Raw genomic sequence first — 17,756 nt, forward strand, 5'->3', positions numbered from 1 at the left:
GTGTTAATCTAATCTGAAATCTTGATGTTACCCTTTAAAAATAAAGTTTTCTGAATACGAGTCTGGGACACGATTAGGAAACTAACTTCAGCCTCGTAGTCACATTCAACGTGTAAGCATACAGAGTGCGCACTTCATAATTTACATATAATGTATTCAGCGTTCATTTAAAACAAAGGAAAAAAACAGTTCCACCACTAGGAGACAGTCGTCCTCTCGCTGCCAGTAATGCAGTACGTAGTAGTCACGCTGCCAGTAATGCAGTACGTAGTAGTCACGCTGTGCTGATGACGCGGAGGAATGCGCCGAGATGGCGTGACGTTATTGTCTTGGACAGGAAAGACTGTGTAAACACGTGTGTGCACGGGATTCTGTACGATGGCTGAATTAGACCGAGTAGTGTGAGTATTGGGCACCTGGGAGCGCAGCCCCGGCTGCCTCTATACTGACATGAATGTTCCTGTTCGACCTGCCATGCTTTTGTTGCTTAATGTTCTGTTCCCGTACCATGTACATGTTTGATAAACAGTCTTTGATACGAATAATATGATACAATGTATTAATGCACCGATTTATTCTTCTGTAGAAAACCAAAAACAAGGAGAGCAAAGAGATTTCTGGAGACAAGGGAGCCCAAACTTAATGAAAATGACAAAAATGCTATGCTCATTAAAGGGGGAAATGCTAACAACGTTGTGACCCAGGCTCTGAAAGATCTGGTATGTGTGGCTTTGACAAAGTGCTGCAAGTATTCTGTTTTTCTCTCATGAATGTAACTTGATTTCACTTCTATGATGTTTTTTAGCTGTCCAATACTAATAGAAATATATAAAACTATATTATGCCACTCTAAAAGTGATTAGGGTAGAATAAATATTGCAACAACACTGATCTTTCATAACTGAGTTTTCCACAGCTTTCTCTGCGTATTTTTTCAGAACTGTTTTGCACACCACCAATCTAGGCAATGCAGCCAACAGAAACTCCCTCAATTCAAGTAGAGGTGTCAGAAACTCTAACACTGGAGTATCAATGATAGACTCCCCATACCACACCCCCCGTACTTGCTACCCGTACTTGCCAATACCATATGGTACATCTGAGGTTAAGTTTACAAAATACAGCACTACTTGGCATAATACGGTTTTCTTTTGTCTAACAGACACCTCTGTATAACCCGGCGGTTCCCAAAGTGTGCGCAGCGGCTCCCAGGGGTGCCGCGGCGCTGTCACTGGGGTGCCGCGGGCCAGCCCTAGAAAAAAGAAAGCAAACAGAAACTTACCAATCCGCGCGGCGCCGGGACCCTGCAGCCTCCTCTCTCCTGCAGCTGTCACTGAATATCGACGTCAGTGACAGCTGCGCGAGAGAGGAGGCTGCAGGGTCCTAGCGCCGCGCGGATTGGTAAGTTTCTGTTTGCTTTCTTTTTTCTATAGCTGGCGCGCGGCAGAGGAGGAGGGGGGAGAGAGAGCAGAGGAGGGGGACAGATGGCAGAGGAGGATGGCAAAGGAGGGGGACAGAGAGAAGAGGAGGGGGACAGATGGCAGAGGAGGGTGACGGCGTGAGAGAGGGTAGAGGAGGGGGCAATGTGAGAGAGGGCAGTGTGCCTGGATGCAGAGGGGGCAGTGTGCCTGGATGCAGAGGGGGCATTTTTGCATACAACTAAATAAGTATATCTGTCGTGACCTAAACACTTATTATTATTATTACAGGACTGCTCAGTAATTATTTTGGAGGGGTGCCTTGAAAAAATTTGGAGACTCTTAAGGGTGCCGTGAACTGTAAAAGTTTGGGAACCACTGGTATAACCTAAGGATTGTCTGGCTTAGTTGCTTCCACTTTAGACTCCCTTCTGTTTCCTTCTCTTTAACTGGTAACTGTGTGTTGCTGGGATTTAAACATTAGCTTGTCCAACCAGGCCACTAGTAATTTGGTGATATCAGTCATGGGGGAGCAAAGTACTGTTCTTGCAATGTATGATGTAGTTTTCAGCCACAGTTATGGAAAATAGAGTTGTGATGTCATCATCACCATTTATTTATATAGCGCCATTAATTCCGCAGCGCTGTACAGAGAACTCACTCCACTATAGATGACATTGCTCTAACCAGCACTGCATTTTGAAAATATACAAAGCCAGAAAATTCTTGCTGGGATTTACGGAAGTGCCTATAAAATGTATATCTGTGGTTACAATAATAACAACAGTTTAAATAAAACTTAGATATATTTCTGAAGCTGGAAATGCAGTTGTATAATTAAGCAGTTTAAAGTTCTGTCACATAGACAGCGTGACCCATGTTTGTACAGACAGATGCTTTGGCTATACAGGCATTTTGCGAATGCAACACAATTCAAATGGAGGACAATCTTGTATACAGTTTTCTTCAGTTTGGCTTCTATGGGTACAATAGTTTAGCCTTGGATCTTTAAAATTTGAACTGTTCCTTCTGTTTTTTTTTCTTTTTTGTAGTATGCTTTGAAAAAGCCGTTCAGTGTGCTGTATAAAAAGTGAGTAACATTTTGGATAATTGACATATTTCTTTTTAACATCAAGAATTCCTCTTTATTTTTAAAAAATATTTAAGACATAGGGTTGAGATTACTGTGCATAGCTTTGTTTCATAAAGATATATACCACTGCCTAACTCACATCATACATGATTTTTATCACTGCAAAATGTAAAAAAAAAAAGTAAGAATGAATATAATACCATACCCTTCATGACAGCACAGTGTTTTTGTTTGAAACATTTTTTATGCAGTTGTGGCCAATTTTTCAGAATAATATATACATATTCTACTCTTGTTTTGTTCCTTTTTGATGTAACTAATCTGTGCTTTATCTTTTCCTACTTCCATCATATACTTCTATGCTGCTAATTAAGGAGGGGCATCCCGCTAATCCTGATTTCTATAGTATATTCATTGAGACTGACTTTATTCTTTGTTGTTTTTCTCATGGAAAGGGTTAATGGTTTCTGTGTTAGACTAAGTGATGGGGTCTTTTTTTTATTAAACTGTCAATGAGGTATTGAGTGCAGCTGAGGAATCTTTAGGCAAACGTGAAATTTTGTCTTCCACAACTTATTTTGTTTTCATATACTCTTGTATATAAAGTACTGTAACGTAGACCCTGACATCAGTCATTGGTAAAATATTTGTAGGCATTTTCAAATGCTGTTCCAAATAGGCTGGTGTCACACCTGCATTTTGGAGGCATTGTTTTGTGTCCGTAAAAAGCAACAGATATCTGCTATCTAAAATATATGGTACTCCTATTTTCTGGCACAAAAGATGATTCCGAAACTTCTAGTGCTTATGAAGACCGTTTTCCCCTAGTAGATTAAAAAAGAAAAATAGCTTCTGAAATTGAGCACCATTAAAATAAATATGAAACGCACGACTTGTAAATAAGCCATTGAAGTATCAAAGTAGCATTTTCTCTAGCAGAGAAAAAACTGCTCATGAAAATAATTCTAAATGTTTGAGTGTTTGAAAGCAATAGAAATAAACTACTACTAACATGCAGTTGTGACACCAGCCATATAGAAAATCAACTAATCACACATCATTAACATGGGTTCAGAAACAACAGTCATTAATTAATCTTGATTCGTTTTTATGTGGAGGTAAGTTAAACTGGATCTGCGGAGTGCCGTGGATGTAATGTATTTGACCGTTTCATATTGTAGATCATTATGTAAGATGAGTATATTAGGACTATGGCAAAAAATAAATGGGTGGGTAGCTAAAGGATAAAAACAGAGGGTTGTTTTAAGTGAGACCTATTCAGACTGGGTTAATGTTATTAGTGGGGTACACCACGGATCAGTATGTGTTACGTTACACTACTTTTGTAAGCTTACTGCTTGACATTTTTCAAACAGGATGTGCTGGTCTGGATGTACCTTCCATATCATCTTCCCATTTTTGTGAAAATCAGCAAATATTGCTTTACTGAAAGTGTTAAGTGCATGAAATCAACTATAGCTGGGCAAACAGCCGTAAAGGCATTTAAGCATTTTGTTGTATACTGATAAGCAGACAAGAACGAACACTTATTTATCTGCTATTGATTCTGTTTCTATGTACAATTTCAAGTTTATATTTGTGTGTGATCTGATATTTTGCTATATATTTATTCAGGAAGAATATGACCCGGCCTTTTGAAGATCAGACTTCACTGGTAAGCTTAAATATTGTATTGTTACATTTCTGTTTTCAGGTGTTCGCATTGTGCAAATCTACTGTGCTATCTTTAGAAGAGACTGAGACTATGAAACATTATACTTTTTGTGTGCATTTGTGCGCATATTAAAGGTTTTTGAACAGGTAAGGAAAGAGTGACGTGCAAGCAATAAGTTGATGAGAGACATGGAGTGCTATGCCCCATACGCCTTCAGATAATTTGCAGCACCTCAGGGTTAGTTGATAGCAGAAAATCTGTACAATTAAATTTCTTGGAGGTTGAGATGGGATACAGAAACAATGAAAAGCAATATAGTGGGGTCATTATGGATAATGTTCAGGTTGTCATTCAGAAAGAGCAATACGCGGGTTTGTTGTGTGTGTGTTTTGGGGGAGGGTAAAAGGCAATGAAGGCCTGTAATGATCCAATTTGACTTTTGAGAGACTTGTTAAAAAACTGTGGTGCAATTACATCTGGACAGAGCTACTTACATGATGAAATAGGAGTTCTGGAAAAGACAGATTCAGACTCCTGCCCAGGGGGAAAGTTAATGTTTTGAGGGAGTGAGAAGTGTCAAGGAACATGGAATAAGGCCATTGATGCCAATCTACATTTTATGCTTTTGATGGTGAAACAAGTAAATGCTTTAATAAAGAGTACTTGTAACTTACATGCAACTGTTCATGAAACATATATCTAAACAGACAGGCTGCAACTAAACATTTCTTCCATTTACTGTATTGGAGCTGTATAGGTTTTTTTTTTCTATATTCACCTTTTCACATGCTATCCCCTGGGTGGCTATAAATATTTCCAAGTATTAAGGAGTGTGACCGTCCCATCTAGTTAGTAGTTGCTCGGTGTGCCTCTGAGAAACATTCACTCTTTCAGTATACAACCATTTTAGTACACTGGCCCTGTCTGGTTACGTCAGAATGTCTTGAACCTGTACATCGCGATTAGGCTTATACCCAGGATTAATTTTACATTTTTGTATGCACAGTAAAGCTATAATATAAAACAGAAGACTGTAATTTTTTCTGCATATCTCATTCTCCGCTGCAAGTGTCCAAAGTTATATGGCCCTTCATGCCATCAAAGTTGAACAGAATGGTCTTCGATGATCACTTGTCCAAATAAAGTCTTTTTACATAAGAAATAAAGTATGTTAATAGTATGGGAATTCAAGTAGCTCAACAGATATAGAAGAGCTATGAGTAAATTCATCTTGAGTACAGTTGTCCTGTCTGTCTACATGAATTTGGAGAAGTTGCTGACTGCTAAATAACCAGTTGCTTGTGATATAAGGAACTTCATAAGTTTTATATGATAAGATTGCAACCCCTTGGTATTTGATGGCATGATAATGGGAAACGTGATGTGAGCAAGATTGGAGACATTTTAAATAATTTAATTTCTGTGTATCCAGAAGGACAGGTAGAGGAGGAGAGGTGTAAAAGTATATCCTTCATAAAAACACCCAGCTTGTGTTCACTGCCCCACACAACATCACCTTAATTGAGTTATTACATTGTATAGTATTCCCATTATAGGGAAATAAAGCGGCCCAGTCGTTAAGGGCCCATAGTAAGAAGCTTACCAGAACAGGACTCCACGGCAGTTGTAGCCTTGTATTTGTTACCCATTAGATGTGAAAGAAAATACAATTTTCTGCCATTATAATTTAATGTAGTTGGGCCTTCATTTTCTATGGGAAATCTCAAAAGCATGTCCAAAATGTTCTGCATCATTTAGAAACAAAATCTTGCTGATGGTCGCCACTGTACAGTACTACCACATAAACATCTTGAATGTTATTTGAACTTTTTACTTGAGAAAGGCATCAGAGATATTCTTTTCATTTCTTTATTAATATGAGAATATTCATGTGTGGATCTGCAAACACCTCTTATAGATCTAACTTTAAAAATAATTCATAACTTAATGAATCTTACATAGCAACATGACCTTTTATAGCAAAAAAAAAACCAAACACACACTTTATGGCTCTGTTTGTCCACCACAGTACGTATGGCTACTTGTTTATTGTTCAGACCTGTATCATCATTTACAAATCAACCTACGTCATATCATAAGTTAATGTGCTCTTGGATGGTGTCAATTATAGTTGATATGTCTGTTTTCCTCCTGCTTTTTATGTACTTAAAGGAATTTTTCGCAAAGAAATCGGACTGCTCCTTGTTTGTGTTTGGTTCCCATAATAAGAAACGTCCAAATAACCTGATATTTGGTAAGTTTGGTGGACTATACACATTTTTTTCTTAATGATATTTAATGATTTGTTTACAGAACCTTTTGTAGGAGAAACAATTGTTAACTTCACAGGTAACATTTGCATTGTTAAGGGAAAATTGACATCATCACTCCCCACTGCCATACACAATCAAGGGTCCATGCTAGTATCATGGGACATTCAACACTAAGCCAAAAAAAATAATCTCCTCCAATAGCAGCTTGTGTTTTTCCTTTCGGAAATCCAACCAGATGATATGCTTTATGGAGGAGAGAGCTTTTAATGCAATAAACTTACATGACAGACTACAACCGCAATTCGAGATAAATATTTAAGTGGTAGAAGGATGTGGCAAAAAAAAGTCATAACCGTGTTAATAAAATCTTGAAGTAATGCAGATCTGCCACAATTGTCAGGCCAGGATATGGAGATATAAGTATATAGATTTATTACTTTAGATAAAATAAATATACATTTCTTGACTTATTTATTTGAGACTACATTGAGACAAATGACTATACCTTTAGAAGATGAAGGATTGTTTGTTTACTGCACTCTTCTGACTTTTCTGTATATCATTCTATCATTTTTCAGTTGCAGTCTGACTTAATGTTATGAAAGAAAGGTCATTACGTTTTAATAGATAATTGTATCAATAAGTGCATCGTATAGACGTAGCTCTTTTTGTCATGTATGTATTGAACTTCAGGTTGCTGTGAGAGCACACCTGATCTTGGACACTGATACTTATAGAAAATATATGAATGTAAGAGGAACGAATTGATACATCTGTCTAATAATTTAAAGTTCAGTATTACTCTCTTTCCGGTGTAATTTATCATATGACATAATGCCCTGATTTATAGAATCTTTATCCAGTAGTGAACAGGCTTACAGTAGTTTCATAATGTATGAAGGAAGTCACCTTACTTTGCAGATTAGTTCTATGCTGTAAGTGCTAACAAAATGAACTGGAGAATTATTATTTTTTTTTATTATTATTATTTTTTTTTCTTTGTTACACTTAGCCCGCAATTTCATTATTTGTCCTCAAGATTACTGTTGTGTTCAAGAAAAACAGGATGCACAATGGTAATTGCTATTAAGAAACCGTGTCCATGTACTGTTATGAACAGTTTCCAGGCAGCTGGCGGCACTGTCATTTGTAACCATAAAGCGGATGTTTTATCAACAGGATAAGGCTGTTAAATGTCAGTTTGTAGTTAAACACTGAGCAGTTATGCAACACTTGCTGAACGTTTATGGGAAAAACTGCACAACTGGAGAAAACCATGTTACCATTTTCTCACCACAGCTAATTCTGTTTGCTTACTAGGTCGGATGTTTGATTTTCATGTACTGGATATGATTGAGCTAGGTGTGGAAAAGTATATTTCTTTAAAGGAGATCAAGGTACTGTACAGCCTTTTGTTCTTGTTTGTTCGTGTTTGTTTTGGTTGGGCACCATTCTATTGCTATAATGCATTTTTTTTTTCCATAACGTTTTTCATTTTCTAAAAAGGAAAATAAGTTATTTATAAGAGCAAAAACAAAACTATTGTTGAAGACCTTGTTTTATGATACGTTGCTGTTGAAATACACTTTGCATTGCTTGATAGTCATGACAAAATAAAAACAAATTGACATGATGTTTCTAACTCTGAGACACTGCAAGTAAGCAATGAGAAGGCCATATTAATGCAGCTACAAAAGGAATTCTGTGTGTTTGTATATGTATATATGTATGCGTGTGTGTGTGTGTGTGTGTGTGTGTATATATATATATATATATATATATGTATGTATATATATATATATATATGTGTGTGTGTGTGTATATGTATATGTATATATATATATATATATATATATATATATATATATATATATATGTGTGTATGTGTATATGTATATGTGTATATATATATATATACACACACAAGTTAACCCGTGCATGATACTCATGCATTCTAGTCAAATCAAGCTACTTAAGGTGTTAAAAAGGTTCTTGTCATGCATTTGGGCCATAGCCCAGGCCTCAACCACCAACCACTCCCCACTGTCACCCCCGGCAACCACCAACCACTCCCAACTGTCACTTCTCCTTCAAGAAATATATTTTTTTTAAAAAAATCTTTATAAACACTTAACAATTAACAAATTAAATTAACAAATTAAAAACATCTTAGTATACCAAATTTCAGCCCTTTCTGAATTTTTTTTCCCACACACAATAAGAATTTAGTAGGTCAGTGTATAACTCTGCCCAGCAGGTGGCGCTGCAGCTCGGTTTTATTTTTTCCACAGACACAGACTAACACACGCCACTAGACATTTATATATTAGATATATATATATATATATATATATATATATATATATATTTATATATATATTTATATATATATTTATATATATATTTATATATATATTTATATATATATTTATATATATATTTATATATATATATATATATTTATATATATATATATATATATATATATATTTATATATATATTTATATATATATATATATTTATATATATATTTATATATATATTTATATATATATATATTTATATATATATATATATATTAATTAGAGAGATGAATGAGAGAGATGTATAGACGTTTCACTCAACATTGAGTCTGGTTACACACGGTGCTCACGATCCCAGTCAGACTTGAGCTGCGTTTAGCCATGTGGGCAATGTAGGGATTATTTATTCCTTTAAAGAAGTACACATGTTGTTCATGGTGAACCTAGACCTCCATCTTGATCCATCCAAGATTCCCTGAACCTAGACTACTTCTCCAGGTCGATAAATGGTTAAATCCGTATTCCAATTCATGTTCAAGCTGCAGTTACCAATTTGCTGAATTCTCAGGATAAAAAGTCAGACTAGATTGTCAGTGCAAGCAAGAAGGCACCTGGCTATAGCCTAACAAGACAATACATCAATTAATGCATTTCATGCTATAGTCATTTTCTTATTTAAAGCATGACTATAATTGAAAGTAAACTGTTCTACAAACATGTAAAATGTATATAAAAATAATAGAAATACAAATAGTATTTAAAAAAAGGGGGGACAACATTAACCTTGGGAATGGAAGAAGAATGTGAGTGAGACAGTAGTTATACTAATGTGACTTGCCCTTATTTTACGATATGTGGAATAAATTAAACAGTGAACAGACATGCAAGAGACCTGCATTCATTTATGCATTTGCATCGGGGTGTGAGGAGGCTAGATGCCTTGTATAGTAATCGTGCAATGGCCGCCATTCGGTTAAGGGGGAGCAAACAGGTGTGGAGTATTTGAATCATTCCATCTCATGGCTTCTCTGAATATTGGAGCTAATTATGGGAATAGGTGGGGAGAGAGGGTTTTTCCAAAATCGGGCTACTGCCAATCTGGTTGCAATTAAAATGTGGTTGGAGTGGTGTAAGAGGGACAATACTGATAGAAATGGGAGTCTTCTGTTAGTGATATGAAAAATTAGTTCATAAAGTTATTCACAGGTTTTGGACCAGAGGGCAAATAAAAAAAAAAAATGTGTAATAAGCTCCCAACCTCACCACAGCTCTTCCAACAAAACTTTGTTATACATGGCCAGATTTTATGAGGCTTTTCTGGAATATGTTATATTCTATGAACAGCTTTTCAAGCTTCTCAAAATGTTTTCTAAAGTTGGACTTCAATATATTCAGTAAAATTGTCATAATATTCATTTGTGAAGGATACCTGTAATTCTGCGTTTCCCCTCTTTCGATGGTGGCCATGAGTGTTTTATACTACAAAGCTATTTCTTTGTGGTTAAGTGAGGAGAATTTTAAGTATTTGTAAGGGTGCTTGGAAGTGTGTGTGTGGGGGGGGAGTTCAAGATTTTAGAGAGGGAGCAGTGTGTTTTTGAAGCCAGTGATGGACTTGTAAGATTTATAAAAGTCGCTAAGTGAGATGGAGTATTTTTTCCCTGTAAGCCAGCGAAAGACATAAAGGAGTTCTCGTACAGATCTTGTAGTTTAGTAACCCCAAGGTGTGCCAAATAATTAGAAAAAAGTTTGGGATAAGGTTTGCAAGGGCCTTAAGAATTTTGGAGGAGCTCCCGATCCGTAGCTAAAGCTTCTATTTTAGTTATGCTCCGTTTCTAATATGAGGCTTCTGAATATGCTTGGAGAACTGTGAGGGTGTGAGTTAGTGGACCTATTTTTTTCTGCCACCTGCTCCATAGCTAGTTCTAATATTTGTGGGGATGGGGCACCCCTGCATGGTTCCATTTGATAGCAAAATTTGAGGCGAGGAACCCATTGCTAAAAATGCAGGCTAAGGCGTTTTCATATAGGGTGAGGTTTGCGTGGAGGAAGAAGCCTTTAAAACCAAACCTGGCAATGGTTCGGATCTGCTGATGTGGTTAGCTACTATATTGAGCACCCTTCTTGTGTTATCCGGGGCCTGTCTGCCAAGTATGAAGCCCACCTATTCTCGGTTAATTGGCCTTGGGAGGTTTGGATTAAACCTATTGGCTATTATTCTGGCGAAAAATTTTAACATCTGAGTTCAGCAAGGCTATTGGTCTGTAATTCTCACAGTCCATATGGTCCTTACCAGGTTTATGGATTGTTACTATTTGTGCTTCTAACATTTATTTATATTCGTCCATAAACTGAGAATTATGCATGAGAGAGGTTAAGGGCAATGCTGCGATTATGTTTAAAAATGGACGAGGATCTATTACAATTATATCAGGTGCAATGTTGAAGTTGTCCATTATAAACATGGTTCCCATGTTAATCCTTTGTAGTTTCTGGAAAGCTTTCTTAAAGAAGTGCACTTGTCTTGAGTTGGGTGTGTACAGGGAGACAAAGGTGGTGTAACTGGTTCCAATTTTCCATACTAGGTTTTGATAATGCCACTATTATTAGAGATCACTAGAGATTTCTCAGTTGAGGAACTTGTGGATGGTGAATTAGTGTGTTGGGGGGGCGGCTGAGTCGCAAAATGGGTTTCCTGGATGTCTACTATATCGGCATTCTGTGAGACAAAGGATTTAAGTGCTTGTCTGTGCTTTGTTCAGGGTATTGAGGCTTTTGGTGTTTTTATATTGAGAAAGTGTACCATGGTAGGGGTATATGGGAAAGCATGTATATCGTTCTAAGATTAATCTGGGGGTTTAAGAGGAGTCTCCAAAGAAGAAGGGTATGTGTAAAGAAGAAATGTATTAGGTGGTGGATCGGAAGCATAACTAGGAAATTAACAGAAAAAGCGAGCTAGTATTTTTGCCGCTTGGCTAGCGTGACAGATTGAACTCTTCAAAATTGTGTATAGTTAAGCTACCACCAACATGGAAATAATAGGTGAAACAGTCATACATATAATGATAACCGTGTCCTATAACATAACCTGCAAATTAAAAGCAATACTTAAGGAAAATAGATCTGAAGATAACATAACTAGTTGCTGGTGTAAATTTGAACTAGGGAAAGCATTGTCTCGTTAGCTAGAGAAACAGTGATTCCCTTCAAGATTTTCTCTGCAACAATATGAACAGATAAATGTAGGTACGAAGTACTAAACTGAATTATCTTTGTAACGAGAAAGGAAATTAGTTCTAAGCAGTATAGCTTACATGGTACTTATTTGCCAGGAAATACCAAGTGTTCGGTATCTTAAGAGCAAGTGAACCTTACACATAGACTTTGAACATTAGGGAGATGGTGGCGGAAAAGTGGCCAGATGTTTAAACCTGAGTCAGATAGTTATCGCAGACTAATCTGGATCCAGTAGAAGACCATTCCTTGCGCATCTGTTGGCTCGACTTCAGAGTGGTCAGGCCCATTTCTGGAGAAAGGCCATTTCTTAGGATGAGGAACCTCGTTCGAAGCCCCACTTATACTGGGTATTTGCTGTGGTCAAAGCGGTGGTAATGGCGCGGAAGAATCACCACTTCACTAGAGTTAAAGGTGGAATGTCTGGCAATATCTGGAGATCTCGAAGAGCTTCTGATGAAGCTAGCGGTGACGCTGTGAGGGTGCTGTTGCTTAATAGGGAAAAAAATTAGCTCTAAATAGGTTATCTTTGGGAGAGGAGTCCTGAGCTTGCTTGGACTTTGGCAGTTGGGGAATCCTGTGTCAATAAGGAGATCAGCAGTTGAAAATGGTCTGTATGTGTCCTTAACTCTGCAAATTCTAATTTTATTTCCTTGACTGTCGCATAGGATTCAGACAACATGTCTGCCTTTAGTGAGAATAAGAGCATTTGAATGATACGTTGGGTAACTGAGCCATCCATTTCTATGACAGATATATCACCGGTGAAGCAACTCACGGAGACCGTGAGGATTGTGTTGGTTTAGAGTGCCTGCGTTCAAGCTTCACTTGCAGAGGATGAGGGTGCCAAAGAAGTGTACTGGTGGAGTGGATTTAGTTGGGTTAAGTTTCTTTGGCCCCAGTGCAGGATGGGTTATTCTTATATATGCCAAGATACAAGCGGGTTAATTATGCGATGTGAGACTATTGTATTGATTTTAGCTTAGATATAGTAGAGTAGAGGCTATGGCATGTAAATCAAGTGGTGAGCGAGGGTTAGATGTTACTTGAAGGCCTCTGAACAGAAATTACATGCAGATTTGTTACTTGAGGATGCCACTAGGTGACAGTGTAAACTTGGATATTTGGTCATAGTTGAAAGATATCCGTAATACAAACAGTCTTGTTGTTTAACATACAAACTACAATATGTATAGTAGGTATTTTCCAGTTAAATTCACAGTACCAGCATACGTTCAGCACATCAGATGCAGGAGCCAGCAGAGTGCTGTCCGTAAGGAGATGTAGACGTTTAATGTAGCTTTTTTTCAGATTGTAGCACCTGCTTTGGGGATTGGAAAGGGTTGCCCCAAGGACCAAATGTTCCATTGCATGGGAGGTGCATTCACTGCTTGTAATCTGAAGCAGGGTGCTGCTATGGTGGTGGTGCAGGGCTGCCTGAACTCCAGTTCGGGGATCTGCAGCTGAAAGTAGGTCCCTTTATCGTGGGTGTTTTCGCTTGAATTTTCCCAATTAAAGTCCACTACTCAAGGAATTGGGTCAAAATAACGGGAACCAGGTAGATCTACAGATGTGACATGTCTTTTTCAGGTGCGAACACTGTCAGGCAGCTGTATGAAATGTGAGAGCGAGCGTGTCATATCCCTGGTCCTCCGCTGGTGGAATTGGATGATTCTAGTTTTGGGTTCTGTTCCCAAAGAAAAACCCCTAGGTCGTCAGGGGGCTATGTGCGACTGTTCCACCGGGAGGAAGGTTCTAAGCCCACGGATGCTTCATAAAATCTGCAGAGTTTGCTACTCAGTGCTGTGTTCAGAGGAGGCCCCAAGGTGTAGGTGGATTAGGGTGCTCTGATAAATTTATAGTTATGGAGAGCGGCACCCTGATTAGAATGATCTGTGGCTGTGTCTGTGTCTGTAGAGTGATATAACCACGTCTGCTCAGTTTGGCATCCAAGCCACGCAGTCCTGATTCATTATTTTGTGTATGTGATGTGTATATTATACTATAGTGTCTTATATCATGGCTTGCAGAGAGATGATTTCTAAGAGCATGAACAAAATCTATGGGGAGAGGGAATTTGTTTTTAATAGGTTATACACAAGGAAACACATTAGAGATTAAAATGAATAATTGCAATTAAACAAAAATGTAGCAGAGGTATTTAAAAAAAAAAAAAAAAAAAAAAAATCTGTGACCAGTGAGTCTATTACCCCACTAGTGCTTCATCTAATATTCACATACATGTTTTGCACATAATCATAACTTTTGTTTCTTTCTCTTGCGCATATATATATATATATATATATATATATATATATATATATATATATATATATATATATATATATATATATATATATATCCCTAAATCTGAGGGAGCAGGACAAGTTAGGTCTTATAAGGGTAGAAAAACTTAATAGAGCATACAAAAAATATTATGTTTGTGAAGATTGAAGTTGTTGTTTTTTGTGTTTGAAATATATATTTAAAAAAAAAGAAAATCTTATTTGAAAACTACCTTTTTGTATGGCTACTCTTGCTGAGTTAAAGCAGGAGTCTGAGAGTTGCTTTGCAAGGATTGTTACACACCTACCATATCTTATATAGCTTATTTTTCCTGATGTCCTCTACATTTGCCCTGTCTTGTATTACAGAACTGCAAGTGTCCGGAAGGAACCAAGCCTCTACTGATATTTGCCGGTGACGCCTTTGAAATAAGTGAGGATTACAGACGTTTAAAAAGTCTGCTGATAGGTAATGAACTTGGGTTAATCAGCATAGTAAAAGGGACCTTATAATTTTTATTGTACATTTATTTTTCTTCCTGTGGGCAATTCCATACTGAGTGTCCCTTCCTACTACTATCTGCACAGTAGTAGCTTTTGCTATGCAGCATTCCTTTACTATGCAGAAGTTCGAGCCAGCACCCAACTCCATCTCATGAATAGGGAAGGCTGGTGCAGTGACCTCATGATGTCACAACCTGCTTCCATTTTCCTGCTGAGTGCCATTTTCATATACCAGCAGAGAGATGCTATCATATTTTTCAGAACTCTGCTTAACATTGTGTTGCCCCAGCCAAAAACCGCACTCTGATGCTGTTATCAGTTCAGCCTTCTATAAATTGGAATCACGCTATTGGTATATCAGCAGGCTTCTGCTGATAGCGTTATACGTATGCGCGGGTGGTTATTGTAGAGCAGGAGGCAACGGCTTGTGTGTTTGGCTTGCAACGTGCATTGAACTGAATATGCCCTTGAGGGTTAGATGATTGGTAATTATGTCCTGATGGTTAATAACACAGATTTGAAAGACTGTGTACTTTTTCTCATGACTGTATTTCTCATCTGGTATTTTTGTTTTCAAAACCTTTATAATATCCAAATGTAAAATATGCTCAATGTGCACGTTTCACAATTCTTTGCTAGATTTCTTTAGAGGGCCAACTGTATCTGCTATACGACTGGCAGGACTAGAACACGTCCTGCATTTCACAGCAGTGGATGGAAAGATTTTCATGCGCAGTTACAAGTAAGCATTTCATTTTGCATTTTTAAAATACTTTTGTGTTTATTCATTGCATGGTAACCTATTAGACGACTTTTGCTATATTATTTGAGGTGACATTAAAGGCAATATTTCCAGCTTGGCACATGACATTACTATCTTTTGATTAATTTCTCATTCACGTCCTTAGAACTTTTTTTTGCGCCAGTTTTAAAAACTTTATTAGGTTTCTAGCACTTTGCTTTAACATTTTAGAATATTCAATTATATGAATTGGACAGTAATGGTCGATGTGTGGGTGTATACAATGGTATGCCATACTGCCACTTCTCCCACTGCCTTCATTGTAAATTACAATTACTTACATTCCAATTACATTCTCCATACTGCAACTTCTAAATTTCCACTTCGACCACTGTTGGACAGAATTCTTAATTTGTCTGTACAGCACGGTTACATTTGATTAATCTTTCAGTTTTATTCCAGCACCCATTGGCAAATGTAACCTTTGTTCAAAAGTGCTGTTTTAGTCGGTCAGTTTTCAATCTTCACAACATGTTTCAGACATGTAACACACAGGACACTGTTCACAAGGGTCTGTTCTGTGTAACCACCTAGTTTTGCAGATGGAGCTCTGTCTGTAAACTAGACAAGTGATTTAAAGCTAATAGTTCCAATTTTTTTGTTTCCTTTTTTTATTAGAGTGCTAATGAAAAAATCTGGGTGCAGGACCCCAAGAATAGAACTGGAAGAGATGGGGCCTTCATTTGATTTTGTGATGAGACGAACTCACCTGGCTTCTGATGACCTCTTCAAACTGTCTCTGAAACGTCCTAAAGCCCTTCAGGTACTTGATGCTGATGCAGGCTCTGTAATAAAATGTCAATATACAGGTTCACAAAATGGCCAAAAGCAAATGGGACATTCACCCTATGCACTTCTGTAATCTGAAGCTAAGACTAGAGTCTGAGATCTCCGAGCATGGCTGAAAAGTTGAATGTGGTATTTCTACAATCCTGTTTACTGACTTCTGCAGGAAACCAAATTGTCAAATTGTGGCTGACAGAATACACTCCTCACTGTGCTAACATTACTGAGGCTAGTGCTCACATTATATATATATATATATATATATATATATATATATATATATATATATATATATATATATATATATTATATTCGATCGCTTATGGGTCCTTTGGTGGCTGTAACTGTGAACTAGTGAGTCTAGGTTGCTGTATTTCTCCAGTCGATGCATGTTAATCATTTGCATTCTATTAAATAGGCAAAGAAGAAGAAGAACATCTCCCACAATACTTTTGGTACCAAATATGGCCGGATCCATATGCAGAAACAAGATCTGGACAAACTACAGACTCGTAAAGTCAAGGCGCTGAAAAAGAGGCCTGAGAAGAAGATAACAGCAGCCAGTGAAGAGAGGGCCCCAAAGAGAAGGAAGAAGGAGTGACTTGATCAAGAAGGATTGTTAGCATTTGATGACTGTATATCCCACAATGGCTAAAGTTCCAAGACTTGCTATTCACCTTAACAAACCACATTTGGTTTAAGTTGTATACTGCATTGTCATACTCTGGCTTCATTATGGTATTATGACACAGGTCTTAAGTTAGGTTATATGTGGTTGAAAAATTGACAATATTAAATACAAAATATAATTTTGGGATGTGTAACCTATTCCAGACTCTTCACAAAATACCATAATGAAACCAGCGAAAAAGTACTTGATGCCTTCTTCCGTTCAAAACAGTTGCTAACCATATGTATGGGAAACCACCAAATATTTGCAGATCTTTTCATCTTCTGCTCCAAACTGAATTGTGTGCGCTCCTATTGTGCAGTCTTCATACAGACCAACTTGGTCCACGTTTCTATGTTTGCAAAATGGAATTACCATACTATGTGTTTTGTATATCTATTTAAATGGAGTGTGCTGGCTCCAGTTCTGTAAGAGTTTGTAAAGGTTCTCAAATAAAATTATATTAGTAGTTTCTTTAATTATTTTCTTGTATGAAATTGCATAAACCAAAGCATACACTAGAGGTCAATGTTCCATAAGAAGTGTAGTTCTAGGGTTAGTGACGGAGTTATTTAGCACAATGAATTCTGTTGATATGATTTGTAGGCATTAGGTTATGTACCTTTTTATTATGCGCTTAATGTCCTAAAACTGTTAATACTGTTCAGTGCCAGCGCCATAGAGCCTCTAGTGGACACTATCGCTCTCGGGAGGC

General features: G+C 37.3%; 1 protein-coding gene across 1 annotated transcript; it reads left to right on the forward strand.

Annotated features, from left to right (window-relative positions):
• The first annotated feature begins 256 nt into the window (after window positions 1–256).
• Window positions 257–17,520, forward strand: RPF2 (ribosome production factor 2 homolog). The gene is made up of 10 exons (XM_075202926.1): window positions 257–401; window positions 587–719; window positions 2,471–2,508; window positions 4,147–4,186; window positions 6,359–6,440; window positions 7,780–7,856; window positions 14,649–14,748; window positions 15,423–15,525; window positions 16,204–16,348; window positions 16,790–17,520. Exons 1-10 carry the CDS (start codon window positions 379–381, stop codon window positions 16,970–16,972), a joined length of 924 nt encoding a protein of 307 aa, XP_075059027.1. The 5' UTR covers window positions 257–378; the 3' UTR covers window positions 16,973–17,520.
• The last annotated feature ends 236 nt before the right edge of the window (window positions 17,521–17,756 follow it).

This window comes from Mixophyes fleayi, chromosome 3 (genome assembly GCF_038048845.1).
Source record: "Mixophyes fleayi isolate aMixFle1 chromosome 3, aMixFle1.hap1, whole genome shotgun sequence".
NCBI lineage: Eukaryota > Metazoa > Chordata > Amphibia > Anura > Limnodynastidae > Mixophyes > Mixophyes fleayi.